Genomic DNA, 14923 nt, shown 5'->3' with positions numbered 1-14923 from the left:
TATGGTATACATGAAAAACATAATCGGTAGTCTACAATTTAGGATAAATAAACTGCTGTATTTAGATGTGTCTATCTACTTGATAAGGGTTTTAAATTAAATTCAAACTTTTTGATGTATTAAAATTAAAATTTAATTAGAGGATTTATTCTTATGAGTACATTTTGTGTCTCAAGATTTTTAATCAACTTAAATATCTCAATAGAGATCGAAAATAATCAGCTATGTAACATGATAAGCTGATTATTTTGCTGATCACTTGAATTCAAGATCGAAAATAATAATGTTCCAAAATCGAAAATAATAGAGATTGAAAATGATTAGATATTTTAAGTCATAAGGTTCCAAAATCGCCAGTTCTTGAATTAGAATTGGAATCGATAATTCTAATTCTGATGATTTTAATTCCGATTTGAATCATTAATTTTTTTTAAGAATATTAGTTAAAAATAACTTAAAATATAAAAACTTTATAATTTTATTTGTAAGCTTAAAAAATGGGTGTATAATGAGTCTAATAATAAAAAAATTATATAAAAATTAAAATCATAAAATTTTCAATCATTTTTTGTTTCGGATGTTTCGATTGTTCCTTCGGTTGATACGGTATATAAGTAGTCATTATTCTTACGGATGATCTCTTTTTTTTTTTCCTCCATCTTAGTCTAATCATTGATATATATTTGAGCCTAATAATCTCCTCAAAATTGTGTTTATCTTTGCAATAATAATTTTGCTCCCTTACTAATTATAATATTCTTGCTAACTTAATCCAAAAATGGAGAAGTTTTAAAAGTAGTTTGTTGTCTATTAAAATTTACACTATAATAGTCTAAGTTAATGACCAATTTTTTTTATTACTCTAATTTTCTTCCCAATATTAACTTATAATCCTAAATTTTCATTACAAATATATAAATAATCACGCAAACCATCTACGAGGATAAAAACAAAAGCAACAAGATAAATCAATGGAATAACGAGAAAATAATTTATCCATCTATTTTGCTTTCATTGTAATAATAGTTATATTTAAGTCATGATCATGTTGATATTCTTTTGAAGCACCAACAATATTAATACATATAATTTAAAATATATGAGTGGTAGGATAATAAACACTGAATAAGGTATGCAGACATTCCAATGTTGTGGATATAAACTTACTTGTTTAACATTATTTGTAACAAAAGTATATAATACTTTTTTTTACTCAAAACTTTTATTAAACAATTAATATGTAAAGTTTCATCTATAGGAGCATTTTAATCTTTAAAATATAGATTTCTTTTACATATAAATTTAAAATATGGCAAGAACAGCTAATATAGAAAAAGACACCACCAAAAGTTGGTTGACACACTTTTTGTAATTAAGGATCAAAATAGTATTTACTAATGCTCATCATTCTGATGTTATCAACATTATGTTGTTCATGAAAAACTCTAAAGACAATAAACATCTAATAAAATATTTTAAAAAATTTAAAAAATATAAATCATAAAAAGGGAAATACAAATAGTAATATTTCAATAATAAACTAGCTCACTCTATTAATGTTTTGGGGGCGTAGATGAATATTCTACTTACATCTTATTGGTACAATTTTAACCTAAAAGTCATATTCGATTGAATTGTTTGAAATGATTACATGGTAACTAAACTGCTCCAAGTTATTATTTGTTTGAGAAAATGGTGGATTTCTTCTAGTTATTAGATTTGGATGTTGACGAGAGACAACATCACCTACATATATATCAACGTCGTAAAGGTCATGTGGTGATGATGACATCTCTTCCGCATCAGTGCATCTCAATCCAATGTTACATTAGACCATACACATCACCGAGAAAGCTAATCGATCTTGTAGTCACCCTCTGCATCTTTTCCTTGCCAAACGCACCTCCTATCGCCAGCCACAATCCTCACACCATTTCCTGTCGAGCCTTACTCGTAGGTCACGTCCGTCCTACTGGCACCAGACGTTATCTTGACAACCCCCGTTAACTTACGTAGGGAGACTCTGATAGTTCGTTCTGATCATCGATTCGATTGGACTCGAAATTAAATCGATTTGATTATTCGTTGATTTTAAATTAAATATGTCCTAAACAGTTTGATTATATTTTTAATTTTGAAAAAAAAAATCAAAATCAATTATTCTTATCTTAAATTAGTTAAATATTATAAAAATAAATCAACTTATGATACAGTGGTTAAAATCAACTTTAAAGAGACATTTTTAGTTTGATTAAAAATTTTATAATCTTATTTTTTTTTTTATAGTTATACATATATATTTTTTTAAATTTTAAAATAAAATTATATATATATATATATATTTATTTATTTATTTATTTTTATTTTAAAAAATTGATGTTTAAAATGAAAAGAAGGATAAGACTTGGTGGTGGCTACACCTATCACCTTATTAGCAGTGAGGAGGGAGGATAAATATCATCGGTCATTTAAGAGGGCAAGATTGTTGATGGCGTTGATTTATTGGCCATTACTGCTCGGTAAAGTAGATGCTGCACACTATTAATATCGAGGGAATGAATCTTTGGTGCATGGCCGAGATGACGTTGACTTGTCACGACGACCGATGGATACAGAATAGAAGGAATGATAATTTGTGGAATTAATCTACATTTCAATGGAAACTTATATACTCATCCAAGGTGTTTTGTTTCCTCAAAAAAGAGTTATCAGAATCTATTCTCTCTGTATAGATTGTGTGTGCCACGTGTCGAGTTATGAATGAGATAAATATTTTTTTATAAATATTAATTATATATTAATATAATAATATTTAAAATTTAAAATAAAATAATTAATTCGAAATTATTGGATTTGAATTTGTCACTTACATGTGAGGAAAATTTGAAAATATAGATTAATAGATCCCATTTAGTGTCATTCATACTAATCATCCATTGTTTTCATTTATTATATTTATTTTTTTTACCAATTCAGTATTTGGATTTTTAATTCATTAAAATAAAATATTAAAACATTGGACATACTTATTCAAACAAACTTACCACTATGATAATAATGTTACATATAATTTTCTTGCTCATTTCTTCATGGTAAGAACGCTTCCATAGATGAAACTCGTGGCTGATCATCACAATCACGATTCATCTTCTTCTTGCAGCTGTTTCTCTTTGTGCGTTGAAGTAGACCGCAGCCACAGGCAGTCCGAGGCCGCTTTCCTCGGAGAAGCTTCGCGTGTTGAAGTGGTCTCTCGAAGCCGGCGGCACGCACACCGTTCGCCTCCCTTTCTGCTTGAAGAGGACGAACACGTACCTGTGGATGCCGATGGAAGGCTTCGGTGCCTCGTAGCTAACTATCTCTCTACCTGCATCGTCCACACTAACCGGCACTTCATCACTTGCATCAACCATGAAAAGATGAGCATCGGAAGAATGTGTTCGAGTCCTACTACTCACCAAACGATGCATTAGTCGTGCCGGGAATGTCAGTAACAATCCTGAAGAAACCAAACCCAGATTGTTTATGCACCGAATACCAACTTTACAGACCGTAATAGAAATGTTACGCTGCATGCTAACCAGTGGAGATGTTCTCGCGAGTGAGGGTCACTGGGGCTCGGAGCGTCTGGGTCTGTCAAAACCTACGAATGCTCTTATAAATTAACTCCATATATTTGACCGTTTCGCCTGATCAAAGTTGATAGAATCATACGTTACGTACAAGCGTATAAAAGCTCCTCATGTCATCACCACCGATCTCAACCCGGGGTCTTGCACACACCGCAGAAGGCATGAGCTCATGGCCATTGTAGACTTGCTTGTTATGACCGTAAGCAACCTCCAGCTTCATTCCAGGGACGAAGGAATCCAACACATCTCCTATCACTCTCCCCACTGCGAGTGGACCCAACGTTTTGGTCATCGTGTCAGCGAGATCGAAAGAACTCGAAGAAAGCTGCAAGCTTCTAAATGAGAAGGTGCAGACAAGTTTGTGGCTCCTGCTTCGGAGCCGGTAGGGTTTATAGAGGGAAGGAGTAGTGCAAGCTGGCCACGGAGATCAAAAAGAGATATTCTCGTGCCGTGAGGTGTCGAGAGGACAGATGATGGGAGGATTGAAATCATCATAAACTGGAGCACTGATTGAACAACTTCACAAAGTCTACGCACGGAGGAGTGGACCTTTCGCCTTTGTTAATGATATCTTTCGGGTAATGGATGCTGGGAAAGGTTTCGTCTGCGTCAGAGAAGGAATCAGAATGGGATTGACATCCACGGGCATACATTTGTCTGCTGGTCAGAGGTGGAAATCAGAAAAGATGTGTATGATTTCTGGTGCTTGATGGATATCTTTTTCGCTCGGGCCAGCTTAATGGAGACGGTAGGTAGACAGAATCCTTTGGAAGAGCGTCTCTGTCTTATCCTAGAATTGAAAGAATTTGTTCTTCCTTGGTATAGTTTTTAATATTAGATTAATATATAAAAGTCTTATAGATATTATTGTTAATTTATTTAACTTCAAAATTTTTTGACAAGTGATTCAAATCCAATGAAATTAATGAGCGAGTTAATCATATATTTTAGGTCATTTAGACTTAATCCTGTTATTTATTTCCATGTCTTGACTTCCCCTGAGATAGTTCAAAGATCTTTCTACGTGGTTAATTATTATTGATGACTGTTAGAAGTATAATATATCTACATAAATAATTTAAAGATCATTCTGCATTATTAATTAATTATTGATACTTTTTAGAATTAATTATAAGAGAGGTTTCCAAGATTTAAAAGAGTACAGTGTGACAAATTTACACCGTTAGAGGTAGCACATGCAAACTGACGCGGTTACGCGTCGAGACTGTACGCGTTTGGCCCCGCCCTCATCATCGTTTGTGGGGATTCATCAAGAGACGACGAAAAGTGGCGCCGATTCCGTCACACCAAGGGTTTCCTCGTCGAGGATCTTCGTTTGGGGATCGCCACGATCGGAAGTGATAGGATCGATTAGGGTCGGCGCAAGGACGAGAGTTGCATCCGATTTCAGATCTTCGATATTGGGGATGTCGACGACGACGACGACGACGAGGCCTCCGAGCCCGGGCGGGGAAGGCAGCATAGACCCGGCCCCGCTCCTCGGCGGCGCGGGCCGGTCCGGGCGAGGCCCCAGCCTCCGCAGTGCCGCTTGGTTCCTCCGCCGGGCGAGCGGCCGGCGGATGATGAGGGAGCCGTCGATGATGGTGCGGGAGACGGCGGCGGAGCATCTGGAGGAGCGGCAGAACGACTGGGCCTATTCTAAGCCCGTCGTGTTCCTCGACATCCTGTGGAACCTGGCCTTCGTGGGGGTCGCTGTCGGCGTGCTGATCTTGAGCCGTGATGAGACGCCGTCGATGCCTCTTCGATTGTGGATCGTGGGATACGCGTTCCAGTGCCTGCTGCATATGGTCTGTGTGTGCATCGAGTACCGGCGGAGGCACCGGACCGAGGAGGATATTCTGGACGTGGAAGAGGGCAGTAGTGGGAGGAGCTCGGGCACGAATTCACCAAGGGAGATCGGAGAATCTGCGGATGATGCGCAGCACCAAGACGAAGATAGTAATGGGTAAGGATTTTATTATCCTGCATTCTACTAGTTTTCTTTTACAACACTAACAAAATTCCGCTGTTGTTCGTTCCTCTTCTTGATATTCACATGCATGTAGATTTACTATTTGTCACAATAGTTCTCTGTTGATCTCTGAATGCATGATGTTCCTATTCAATGTAGCAATTATCCTGGGCTATGAGATATAATATTTGATCTGAAAAAAATAACTGAATGAGAATGATGCCATACCCTACTTAAATATCTGGAAAATGGAATGGACTTCTATGGTAAAGGAGATAATCCATGTATGCAGAAGAGCTTTTGTTTCCGATAACAATGGGGGAAAACCATGCATTCTCCCGGTCTCTGTTTAGAAAAAAGTTAACAAATATCAACCACCCTTTTTCTGGGATTTCTGTTCATAACAATACGAATAATAAGCCATACCAAACCATTTGGCCTGGCCGCATGGATTTTTTTCACCATTGTCCCTTGTGTAATGCAATATCTCTCGTTAATTCAAGAGCATTAAGGTTTTTATTATTATCATTATTTTTATTGAAGTCTTGCGACCTTCCTCCATACACCACTAATCATATTTAACTCATATCACCTAATGACAACATCTATAGGCCTCATTTGATCTCTATCAGGATTACACCTAATTATTTATAAATGGAAGCATATAAAAGTCTGCTGGTAATTGTTTGAAATCAGCAGATTATCTAGAAAGAAAATAATATCATAAACAATGCTGATTGCTTTGATGTTTGATGTTTGGTGATTAGAGCATAGTGAAAGAAAAGGAAGTTATTAGAAAGGAGAAGGGTTGACTTGTGACTGTATCAAATTTAAATGTAAAAGTTAAGGGCATGTTTGGTATTTCTTCTTCTTTACAAAAATTAACTTTGAGAAATCTAACAGGCAGTATATACAAAAGCAGCAGCATTAGAAGCCCAGTGGCCATGGTTTCTCATTAAGCAAGGCTCAACAGACATGTGCAGCCAACTATCTGGTCCGGCAACCCTTTTCCTGTGACTGAAAGGGTTCCTTTACCCTACTCGCAAAATAGTTCACCAAGTCCTACCAGGTTGAGGAGAAGGGTTGGTGACCTCTCTTAAACCTTTGACGAGCAGTGATCAGCCGAAAACCCCTGATTGAGCGCATTCAACAATAGAAACAAATTAAGGAGACATGGTTTTTCTTGTTCTTTCTCTAATAATTTAGAGCTCAGCATTCAGCAATAATATCCTTCGAATAAATCTTGTAAGGGACACTTCAATTATCTCATTTGCAGTTTCTCCAAAATTTTCAGCTATACAACCTTCCTTTTTCTCTTCCAATTCTCTTTGGGAGGGTTTTTCACATCCTTGAACTAGAGAAGTACTGGCCAGGGAGATAAATTGTAACATTAGTAGTGATTGCTTTATCAATATACTGTATACTTTGGATTTGGGGGTTATTTAAATGGATGACGCACGAGTTCTTTTGTCAAGTATAATTATTTAAAAATGTTCCTGGGGTTAATCTTACGTGTCTGTGGGCTAGGTTTTTATTCGGACTTTGACAAGTGTTGAACTGTACAGGCACAGGATTGGCATACAGTTTGTGCTGCATTGAGGGAATACTGACAGGTCGTCTTGTTTCTTTTTGGCTTGTGTTACCCATCACAGATCCTATGAACATGCCAATTATGGACGGAGATCCTTTATTGAAACTTCTGTTACATTTAAGATGTGTGATGGTTCAAATCATATTATTATCTCCAAAGTGGTTAGGACCTCTTGAACTGGCTGTCTTTGTATGTTTTTCTTTCTGTTGTTGCTTCCTTTAACATAAACTTCAGAGGCAATAAAATATACTATATATATTTGCTTCTTTGTAGCCATACCTTTCTATTAAATACAACTGCTGCAAATGGGCCATTTTAGTTTAAAAGGACTTTATGTATATGAACCACCGATTATAGACTTCATGATTTTTACATATCTAGTCACATTGTGAAATTTATCTTTAATCAACATTTTACTTGTATGCATGGTGCAAAATTTCTTCTGTATTAAGATGCCATAATTCTGGAAAGGGCCATGACCATGTTTATAAATAATTATGTGTTGATCTCTGTGTAGGTTTATTTTTTATTTTTCCTCTTTTCTCTATATAATACCCTTTGTATACTATAGGAACATAAGATTACTAAAGTTTCTACCTTTATTTATCATGGATACCAAGTTTCTACCTTTTTTCATCTGTTCCCTTTTTTGGCAGTGTTGTAAAGCATCTGGAGTCTGCAAACACTATGTTCTCATTCATATGGTGGATCATTGGATTTTACTGGGTATCTGCCGGAGGCCAAGAATTGACCCATGATGCACCCCAACTTTACTGGTTTGACTAAGATATAGATCAAGTATTTTGTTGCATAGTAAAGTTTGAACCATGATGAACTCCAGAATTAAGTTTGAACCTTTCTTTTTTTGCAGGCTGTGCATAGTCTTTCTGGCGTTTGATGTGTTCTTTGTTGTTTTCTGTGTTGCTTTGGCTTGTGTGGTCGGTATTGCTGTTTGCTGCTGTCTGCCATGCATCATTGCCATTTTATATGCTGTTGCAGACCAGGTATGCCACCTCAAGTGTTAGTATATCCATGTCATGTTGTTATCCTGTAGCTATTCCTTCTTTTCTTGATTATTTTGATATTTGAAGCAATTCGCTAGACTGGGTTTTATATTCTTTCCAGATAAGGGTTGAGAAAACAATCATTCCATGTCACAACTTGGTAAATCTTTTTTGGTAATTTTCTTCTGGGTTGATCTTTTTATATGGAGTATTACTAACTTGAGTAACGTTTTGTCTGACATTTTGCTCTTGAAGTTGATGCAATTGTTATCAACAGCGGTGTGTAAGAGGGTGCTTATCAAAGATGTATAAACTTTTCTCTAGCTAAAATATGGGAAATAAATTTATATGAGTTTATGCAATTGTACACACCTGAGCTGATCTTTTAGAATACCAACCCTATCTAGTACTTCCTTTGATGATAATGTATTTGTTTATATTATGCTAGCTGAACTCTGGTATTTTTAGTTTCATTTCATTAATCTGATTTGCTAAGGACAATATTTTGCTTTATAGTGACCTTTTGCTTAAAACCTTTGTACTTCTATCTGTTCATTTTGGTTAAATTATCACAGATATTTCACATTTATGTGCATTGAAATTTGTTGGTTAAATGTAGGTCTTCTCTCTTCATTCATGGTATAAGTGGGTTCTTTAGTTATTTTTGAATGTCTGGAAATATTTCTTTTACTGGATCCTAATAAGACATGGTAAGAGCTTGCATCAAGGGTTAGTATGTCACATGGCGTCTATTTTGGCTGGCCACTTGTGCAGTTTGTGCCGTGGTACTTAATGCATGCTGTTGCTTTCTGTCAATGCAGTGCTTGAATCTTATGGGTTGGCATGTCATATATTGCAGTCATATGGGACTTCTATCTATGATTTGTATAATATCAAGTATGTGATGCATTCATTTCACCATTTAAGCAGGAAGGAACGTCTGAAGAAGATATACACCAACTTTCAAAGTACAAATTCCATAAGGTTGGAGATCCTGAAAAACTTGAGATATCCGGACCTTTTGGTGGAATCATGATAGAGTGTGGCAGTGATCCACCCGTGGAGCACACTCTTTCAGCCGAGGATGCTGTAAGCTTTTCAGTTTGACTTATCTTTAAGCTTTAGTTCTTGTTTTTCTCTTTAGGCTTTAGTTTGTGTTTAATTTTATTTTCCTTTTATGGATCTTTACATGTCACTGTTGTCTTGCGTGGTATGATCATTAGGCAGACACCCAGGAACAGTAAGCAAGAAAATTTTCTCTAAATCACTTAAAGGCATGATTGGAGTTGTAAGTGCCAAATGATGGCTTCCTGGTGGAGATCTGTTAAATATATTGATAATCTATTTATCAAACGAAGCCCACTACCTGGTTTTATACTTAGTCTAAATTTAAAGATCTTGAACATCATTTGGTCCATATCTAGTCTTAAACATCATTTGGTCCATCTATGAAGATTGCTTTTATGTCCCCTTGTTTTTCTAAACCACTGTGTTATCCCTCTTCCCTCCTGTCAAGGCGTTGAAGAAAATCAGTTTTATATCTAATTTTCATGTTGATTTGGTTTTTCTTACTTTTTGAGGTTATCTTCTTTGGTTGTAAGTTTATTTGTTTTAAATTAATTCTTCTTCTCTACCATTACTCCCATGGCAGTCTAACCCTTTTAATGAAACAATTGTGCCTTTCACCACTTGACCAGAGTATTTTTATACTTTTCTTTCTAGTGCAAGGTGGGCTTCTAGTTGATGGCTTTCTGGTCACAGATAATTGACACTTTAATGAAAACGTGCTCAGCCTTTATAGAGATTCCACATGAGTTCTCCATGGCTAAGATGGTAATCTGCTTAATGCATTTTATAGAAAACAATCAACATAAGATCTTCCAGTGTAATGTTTGATGAAGTCATATCAGTATGCACGAGTCCAATTGTGCTTGAGCAATCTAATTTTTCATGAGTAACTTTTCACTGGGCTTGACAGGAAAAAAAGTTGCAAGGCGATAGGGAGCTTGATATTTACTTAACAGGCAGAGCAATTTTTTCCAGAAGACCTAGCTCTCTCAGTGTAATTCAATGAATAGGAAAGATGTCACCACCGATTCAATGTAGATGCTTATAATTGTTATTGAAAGATGCTAGTATAGATGCTTTAACCAAGATAGGTTTCGTTTCATTTTGCTATGCAACATCAGATCTTTCCAGCAACGAGGCAGCTGTTGGAAATTTTTTGAGAATCTCATGTTTTTTACAATCTTCAGCTCAGGACAAAATTCACTTTGACTCAATTGCCTATCTCCAAATCAATATCATTTTAAAGCAGATTCTAGCCATCCCAAAGCTAACTAGATATCAAAGTGGCATGAAAAAGGTTCATTTTTGTCAGACTGAGCATACCGACAAATGAATCAACTCATGGACCTGTTTGTTTGTTATCTGCCTTTTTCTTTTTTATTGCTAAATGTTAACAGGGTTATTCCCTGTATGTTGATCTGATAGATTTTATTGTCCTTTTTATCACCTTCCATGAACTCGAAGCAACCAAATCTAGTTTACTTGCAATCATATGTGTCTTTCTTACCTGCAGGAATGCTGCATTTGCCTGTCTCCGTATGACGATGGTGTGGAGCTGCGTGAACTGCCTTGTGGTCACCATTTCCATTGCAGCTGCATAGATAAATGGCTGCGTATAAATGCTACATGCCCACTCTGCAAGTTCAACATATTAAAAAGCAACCACCACGGAACGGAGGAGGTGTAGATCCTCTGGCCACCTAAAAGATGTGATTATTATGTGTAAAGAGATGACGACGTGAGCGAACTTTTACTGCTTCTGCTGCTGGTGGTGGTAGGCGTCCTCATGGACTATTGTAATTTGTGGCCTATGTTGGTGGACATATGTAGCATACAAAAAATTTGTTGCCCAACATGAAAATGTTGTTCATAAGCCTGATGCTCCTGTTGGACTCGGGAAATGTTGCTCTATTATCTGTCCCCTTCACATAAAGAGTTCAAATCCTCTCTCCATATAATTTATTCAGACACATGATCTGCACTCATCATGCTTTGAGATGGCGAACCTTTGATGTAGGAACCCTTCGGTGAGAGGGGTCTCTGCCCACGTCGTGCCGTTTCACTAAACACATTTATACTACGTATATACTTTCAATGGTTCATGCTTCCTCAGATTTATCGGGCTTGAGATGTGCAAGAACGAACGAACTATGCTCGATTTGATTCGATCAATCCATGGATTTGAGTTTTCTTCGTGTGGTGCAGCGTAAAGTCTGCATTGAATAAAAACACTTCGTTTGCGAAGGGTTAAGATGAGGTCTTCGACCGAACAAGCCTCATTTGATGGGCTAATGACTCGGGATTTGTTGGGTACGGACTTGATTAGGAGAACCAAACCGGGTCCCGTTCACGGCAGTATTTATTCTGCTCCATCCAAGAATTCGTTTCATCTACGCGGCCGCTCCAGGGGCCCAAAGCATTTCTTCGAGCATGTTGTCTTCTCCGCGCCGTCTCGTATCCGCAGATGGGATCCTTTCTTCTTCTGCAGCGGCAATGATCTACGTAAGCTCATCTCCTGCCTCCTCTCGATGGATCTCCATCGAGCTCCGGGACTCGGTTGGCGCCGACTTGGGTGCTATCTCCTCACCGACTTCGTTCTTGAATGCTTTCAGCCCGGTACCTTTCTGCGATGCTTTTGTTTTCTTGATTCCTTGACGTCGCGTCGCGGCTTTCCTTTTGGTTCTTGATCTCCCTTTCGGTGTGCTATCATTTTGATGCTGCTGCTTCCGCTTTTGTTCTTGAAGCGCCTCTCGGAGTGGCTTTCAGGTAAAGATTCGGATACCTCGGGAGTACCTTCGAAGGGTTGGATTATTGGATGTTCGGCTGTCGTCGACTCGGATATAATCTACGCCGGCGACGTTCTTGAACACGTAGAGTCCGGTAAACCACTTCAGATGAGCTTCTGTTTTCTTGATTCTTTTATGTTGCTGCTTTGGGTTTGGTTGTTGGAGTTATGGTTGACACCCGAAATGTAATGCTGACAATCAATCTTCAGTGCTTCTTTTGTACTGATATCACGCAAAGGCACAGTACGGCATGCATTAATGGACCATTCTCAGATGTGTTCATTTCTCTTTCCCTATTAGTTATTAGTTTGGCTTCCTCCACATTTTATGCACTGTCATAAACTATTGTTTTTCTCTTGCAGAGACCTTAGAAGACTGTTCATCAGAACGGTGATTCCGTTGATATGATGATGATGATGCATGTAACTTGTCTTGGTTTTGTTGTTATATCTACAGGTGAGAGACTTCATGTTGAATTCTAAACTATATTGTTGTTATATCATTTTATCTTCATGAAGCATTTATTTTAGTCTCTCAAGACCTGAACTTTTTGGACTGTGCTAATTGCACCTGGCACCTGCGGTTAAGATGAAAACATCTCAGCGACGTCCTGATTTGGACAGACATATATTGGTGATGTAGCTGCAGTAAGTTTACTTTCTCAAACAGTGAAAGCTTTTTACCTTTGCTCACCATGAATACATGTACTATTATTTATTACCTGTAGATGGTGAACCTATTTTCTTTATTGTCCCTATTGAACTGGTTGTTAATTTTTGGCAAGTTTGAAGTTTTGTCTGATGATAGATAAATATGCAATGAGGTGCTTCTTGCTTTATTTTATTTTTTATATATATTTTTTTTCTTGGTAATTTCTCTTTAAGCTTACCGAGCTACACTTGCTTATTCTTTATTGGAACGTGGGCAGTGATGGTTGTTTCTTTTACTGTCAAGTTCTGCTGGTTGTTGGTAGGTACTGTTTCTTCTACTGTTAAGTTGTATTCGGTTCAATTTTTCTCTGCATTCCATGAGATCATTAACTGTCTTCCATCTTCTGTTCACTACTTCCTACAATTATTGGTTCGAAAAGTGTGTGGCTCCTACTTTACTGCACAGCTTGAAAATGATTTGTTTGCAGCTGATTTCATAGACTGTCATAAGAAGCAATTATTGGTTCCATAAACTGTCCCAAGTCTGGTCTCATCATCTGCACAGGAAAATTATGCAGCATTAAAAAATTGACTTCTAGTTTCAAGTCACAGCAACGTTTCAGATACCACAAATAAGCACGAACACTTTTTTTTTAGGAAATACAGTGTAATCAAACCAAAAGTGTGTATATAAAAAAGGTAATCAAACCAATAGGCCTCTAGACACTTGCTTTAATTATCTTCGTAGACGGCATAAGCTTGTTTGATTATGGGTCAATAGATCTCTGATAACAAAAGTAAGATTTTGTTATGAGAAGCCACCAAGTGTATACAAGAAACAACAAGACGATGTTATAACGGAGACGTTGTGAAGTCCAAACAAGCATCCAACAAAAACAAAAGTTATGAATTATTACCTCATAAACACTAAGGATAACCCTATATCATCTCTTGTTGGGTCATGGTCCACAAAATGATTGTGGCTATTAGTTACCTTATTATTGCACATGATTTGCTAAATGAAATTATTACAAAAATACTTGCACCTCTAGTGGCTTCATATGATAAATTTGATAACTTAGATCCATTTAAATAGGTTGTGTTAACCAAGGGCCATCGTTATATTTTCATACCGTACCAACATATCGAGCTTTGCTCAATACGGTACACGTAGTACGGGCGTATCGAGCAATACGTCAAGACATGTATCGCTTGGTATGTCTATATATAATATAAAAATATATAAAAAATATTTTAAAAAAAGAAGATGTATACTGTCTCAGTGACATCGCCTCCTTTTCTTCTCCTTATCGTGTCAGACGAGAAAAAGAACATAGTCTTCTCCTCATTTGTGGCGTTCAACGAAAACGTCAAAGGCCACATGCATCCCCGACATTCGACGAAGAACAAGACAAAGACTATAGGCGTCTCCCACCTTCAGCAAAAGAACGCAACAAAGAAGAAGTTGAGTTGTCACCTCTTTGTTACCCCTGGATTGGGATCGTCGAGGTTTTCTCGATTCTTCCTCTTCTTCGAGTGCCTTCTCTCTCTTCTCTCTCAACGCTTCTTCTTCCCTCGCCATAGCTAGGTCGCAACCAGGTTGATACCGCCCGGTTACGAGCGATGATGATCGAAATCGATCGTTATTGCCCGATATAACCTCGTATCATTCGATACGAGGCTAGCAACGGAACTATCCGATAGCGGGTGATTCGTTTATAGGTCTACCCAAAATGATACAAACACCGATGGACTTTTGATTTCACATTCACATATATTTAGTATTTTTAATCTTTGGGATAAGGTTATTTAAATTGAATCTATGCTTCACGCTATAAATCATTTTAATTTGGGATACACTTATTTGATTTTATTAAACGATTCGAATTGAATCAAATCAATCTAATTTAAAAGGATATTAAACTTCATTATTCTAAACCTAATTTTACCAACCAAGACTTAATTTAGCAAATTTTATCATATCTTCGATTCGATTCAATTGAATTGGAATCCGTTCATTTGAAATATATATATTTTTTTAAATTATTTAAAATTATAAATCGATTAACTGAACTGAATTAATTGATTTTGAATTGGTAGATTCAAATCGATTTAGACTATTTTATTTTACTCGGTTTGAACACCCTGGTTTCCATCACTTCTCTCGTTTTGGGCAGTCCAATCCACATCATATATAAATAGAAACAAACCCTAAAATAAATA

The 14923-nt window shown here is 36.8% G+C and overlaps 2 protein-coding genes across 4 annotated transcripts; one reads left to right on the top strand and one right to left on the bottom strand.

The window, feature by feature from the left end:
* Positions 1 to 3034: 3034 nt before the first annotated feature.
* LOC135637827 (CEN-like protein 1) lies at positions 3035 to 3976 on the bottom strand. 2 transcript variants are annotated; one of them, XM_065150643.1, is made up of 4 exons: positions 3712 to 3976; positions 3579 to 3640; positions 3456 to 3496; positions 3035 to 3364 (listed from the first exon to the last, which is right to left on the bottom strand). In XM_065150643.1, the coding sequence occupies exons 1-4, from the start codon at positions 3919 to 3921 to the stop codon at positions 3144 to 3146; spliced, it is 534 nt and encodes a 177-aa protein (XP_065006715.1). In that variant the 5' UTR covers positions 3922 to 3976; the 3' UTR covers positions 3035 to 3143. The 2 variants fall into 2 exon arrangements, with proteins under 2 accessions (XP_065006715.1, XP_065006716.1); XM_065150644.1 differs by having other exon boundaries at positions 3721 to 3976.
* An 838-nt stretch (positions 3977 to 4814) lies between these two features.
* On the top strand, positions 4815 to 11175 carry LOC135638981 (E3 ubiquitin-protein ligase At1g63170-like). Of its 2 annotated transcripts, none has more exons than XM_065152627.1 (5): positions 4815 to 5595; positions 7849 to 7968; positions 8064 to 8196; positions 9124 to 9285; positions 10778 to 11175. In XM_065152627.1, the coding sequence occupies exons 1-5, from the start codon at positions 4826 to 4828 to the stop codon at positions 10949 to 10951; spliced, it is 1359 nt and encodes a 452-aa protein (XP_065008699.1). In that variant the 5' UTR covers positions 4815 to 4825; the 3' UTR covers positions 10952 to 11175. The 2 variants fall into 2 exon arrangements, with proteins under 2 accessions (XP_065008699.1, XP_065008700.1); XM_065152628.1 differs by having other exon boundaries at positions 4817 to 5595; positions 9127 to 9285.
* Positions 11176 to 14923: the final 3748 nt, after the last annotated feature.

The sequence above is a fragment of the Musa acuminata genome, chromosome BXJ3-5 (assembly GCF_036884655.1).
Source record: "Musa acuminata AAA Group cultivar baxijiao chromosome BXJ3-5, Cavendish_Baxijiao_AAA, whole genome shotgun sequence".
Taxonomy (NCBI): domain Eukaryota; kingdom Viridiplantae; phylum Streptophyta; class Magnoliopsida; order Zingiberales; family Musaceae; genus Musa; species Musa acuminata.
Note: the sequence above shows the minus strand (reverse complement) of the source record. Positions and strands in the feature narration are given on the sequence as shown.

Coding starts and splice junctions, on each gene's coding strand:
- LOC135637827 (XM_065150643.1), bottom strand. CDS start 3,921: ATGACCAAAACGTTGGGTCCACTCGCAGTGGGGAGAGTGATAGGAGAT. Junction 3,497..3,578: donor TCGCGAGAACATCTCCACTG/GTTAGCATGCAG, acceptor TGGTTTCTTCAG/GATTGTTACTGACATTCCCG. Junction 3,365..3,455: donor CACGACTAATGCATCGTTTG/GTGAGTAGTAGG, acceptor TGGACGATGCAG/GTAGAGAGATAGTTAGCTAC.
- LOC135638981 (XM_065152627.1), top strand. CDS start 4,826: ATGCAAACTGACGCGGTTACGCGTCGAGACTGTACGCGTTTGGCCCCG. Junction 5,596..7,848: donor CAAGACGAAGATAGTAATGG/GTAAGGATTTTA, acceptor CTTTTTTGGCAG/TGTTGTAAAGCATCTGGAGT. Junction 7,969..8,063: donor GATGCACCCCAACTTTACTG/GTTTGACTAAGA, acceptor CTTTTTTTGCAG/GCTGTGCATAGTCTTTCTGG.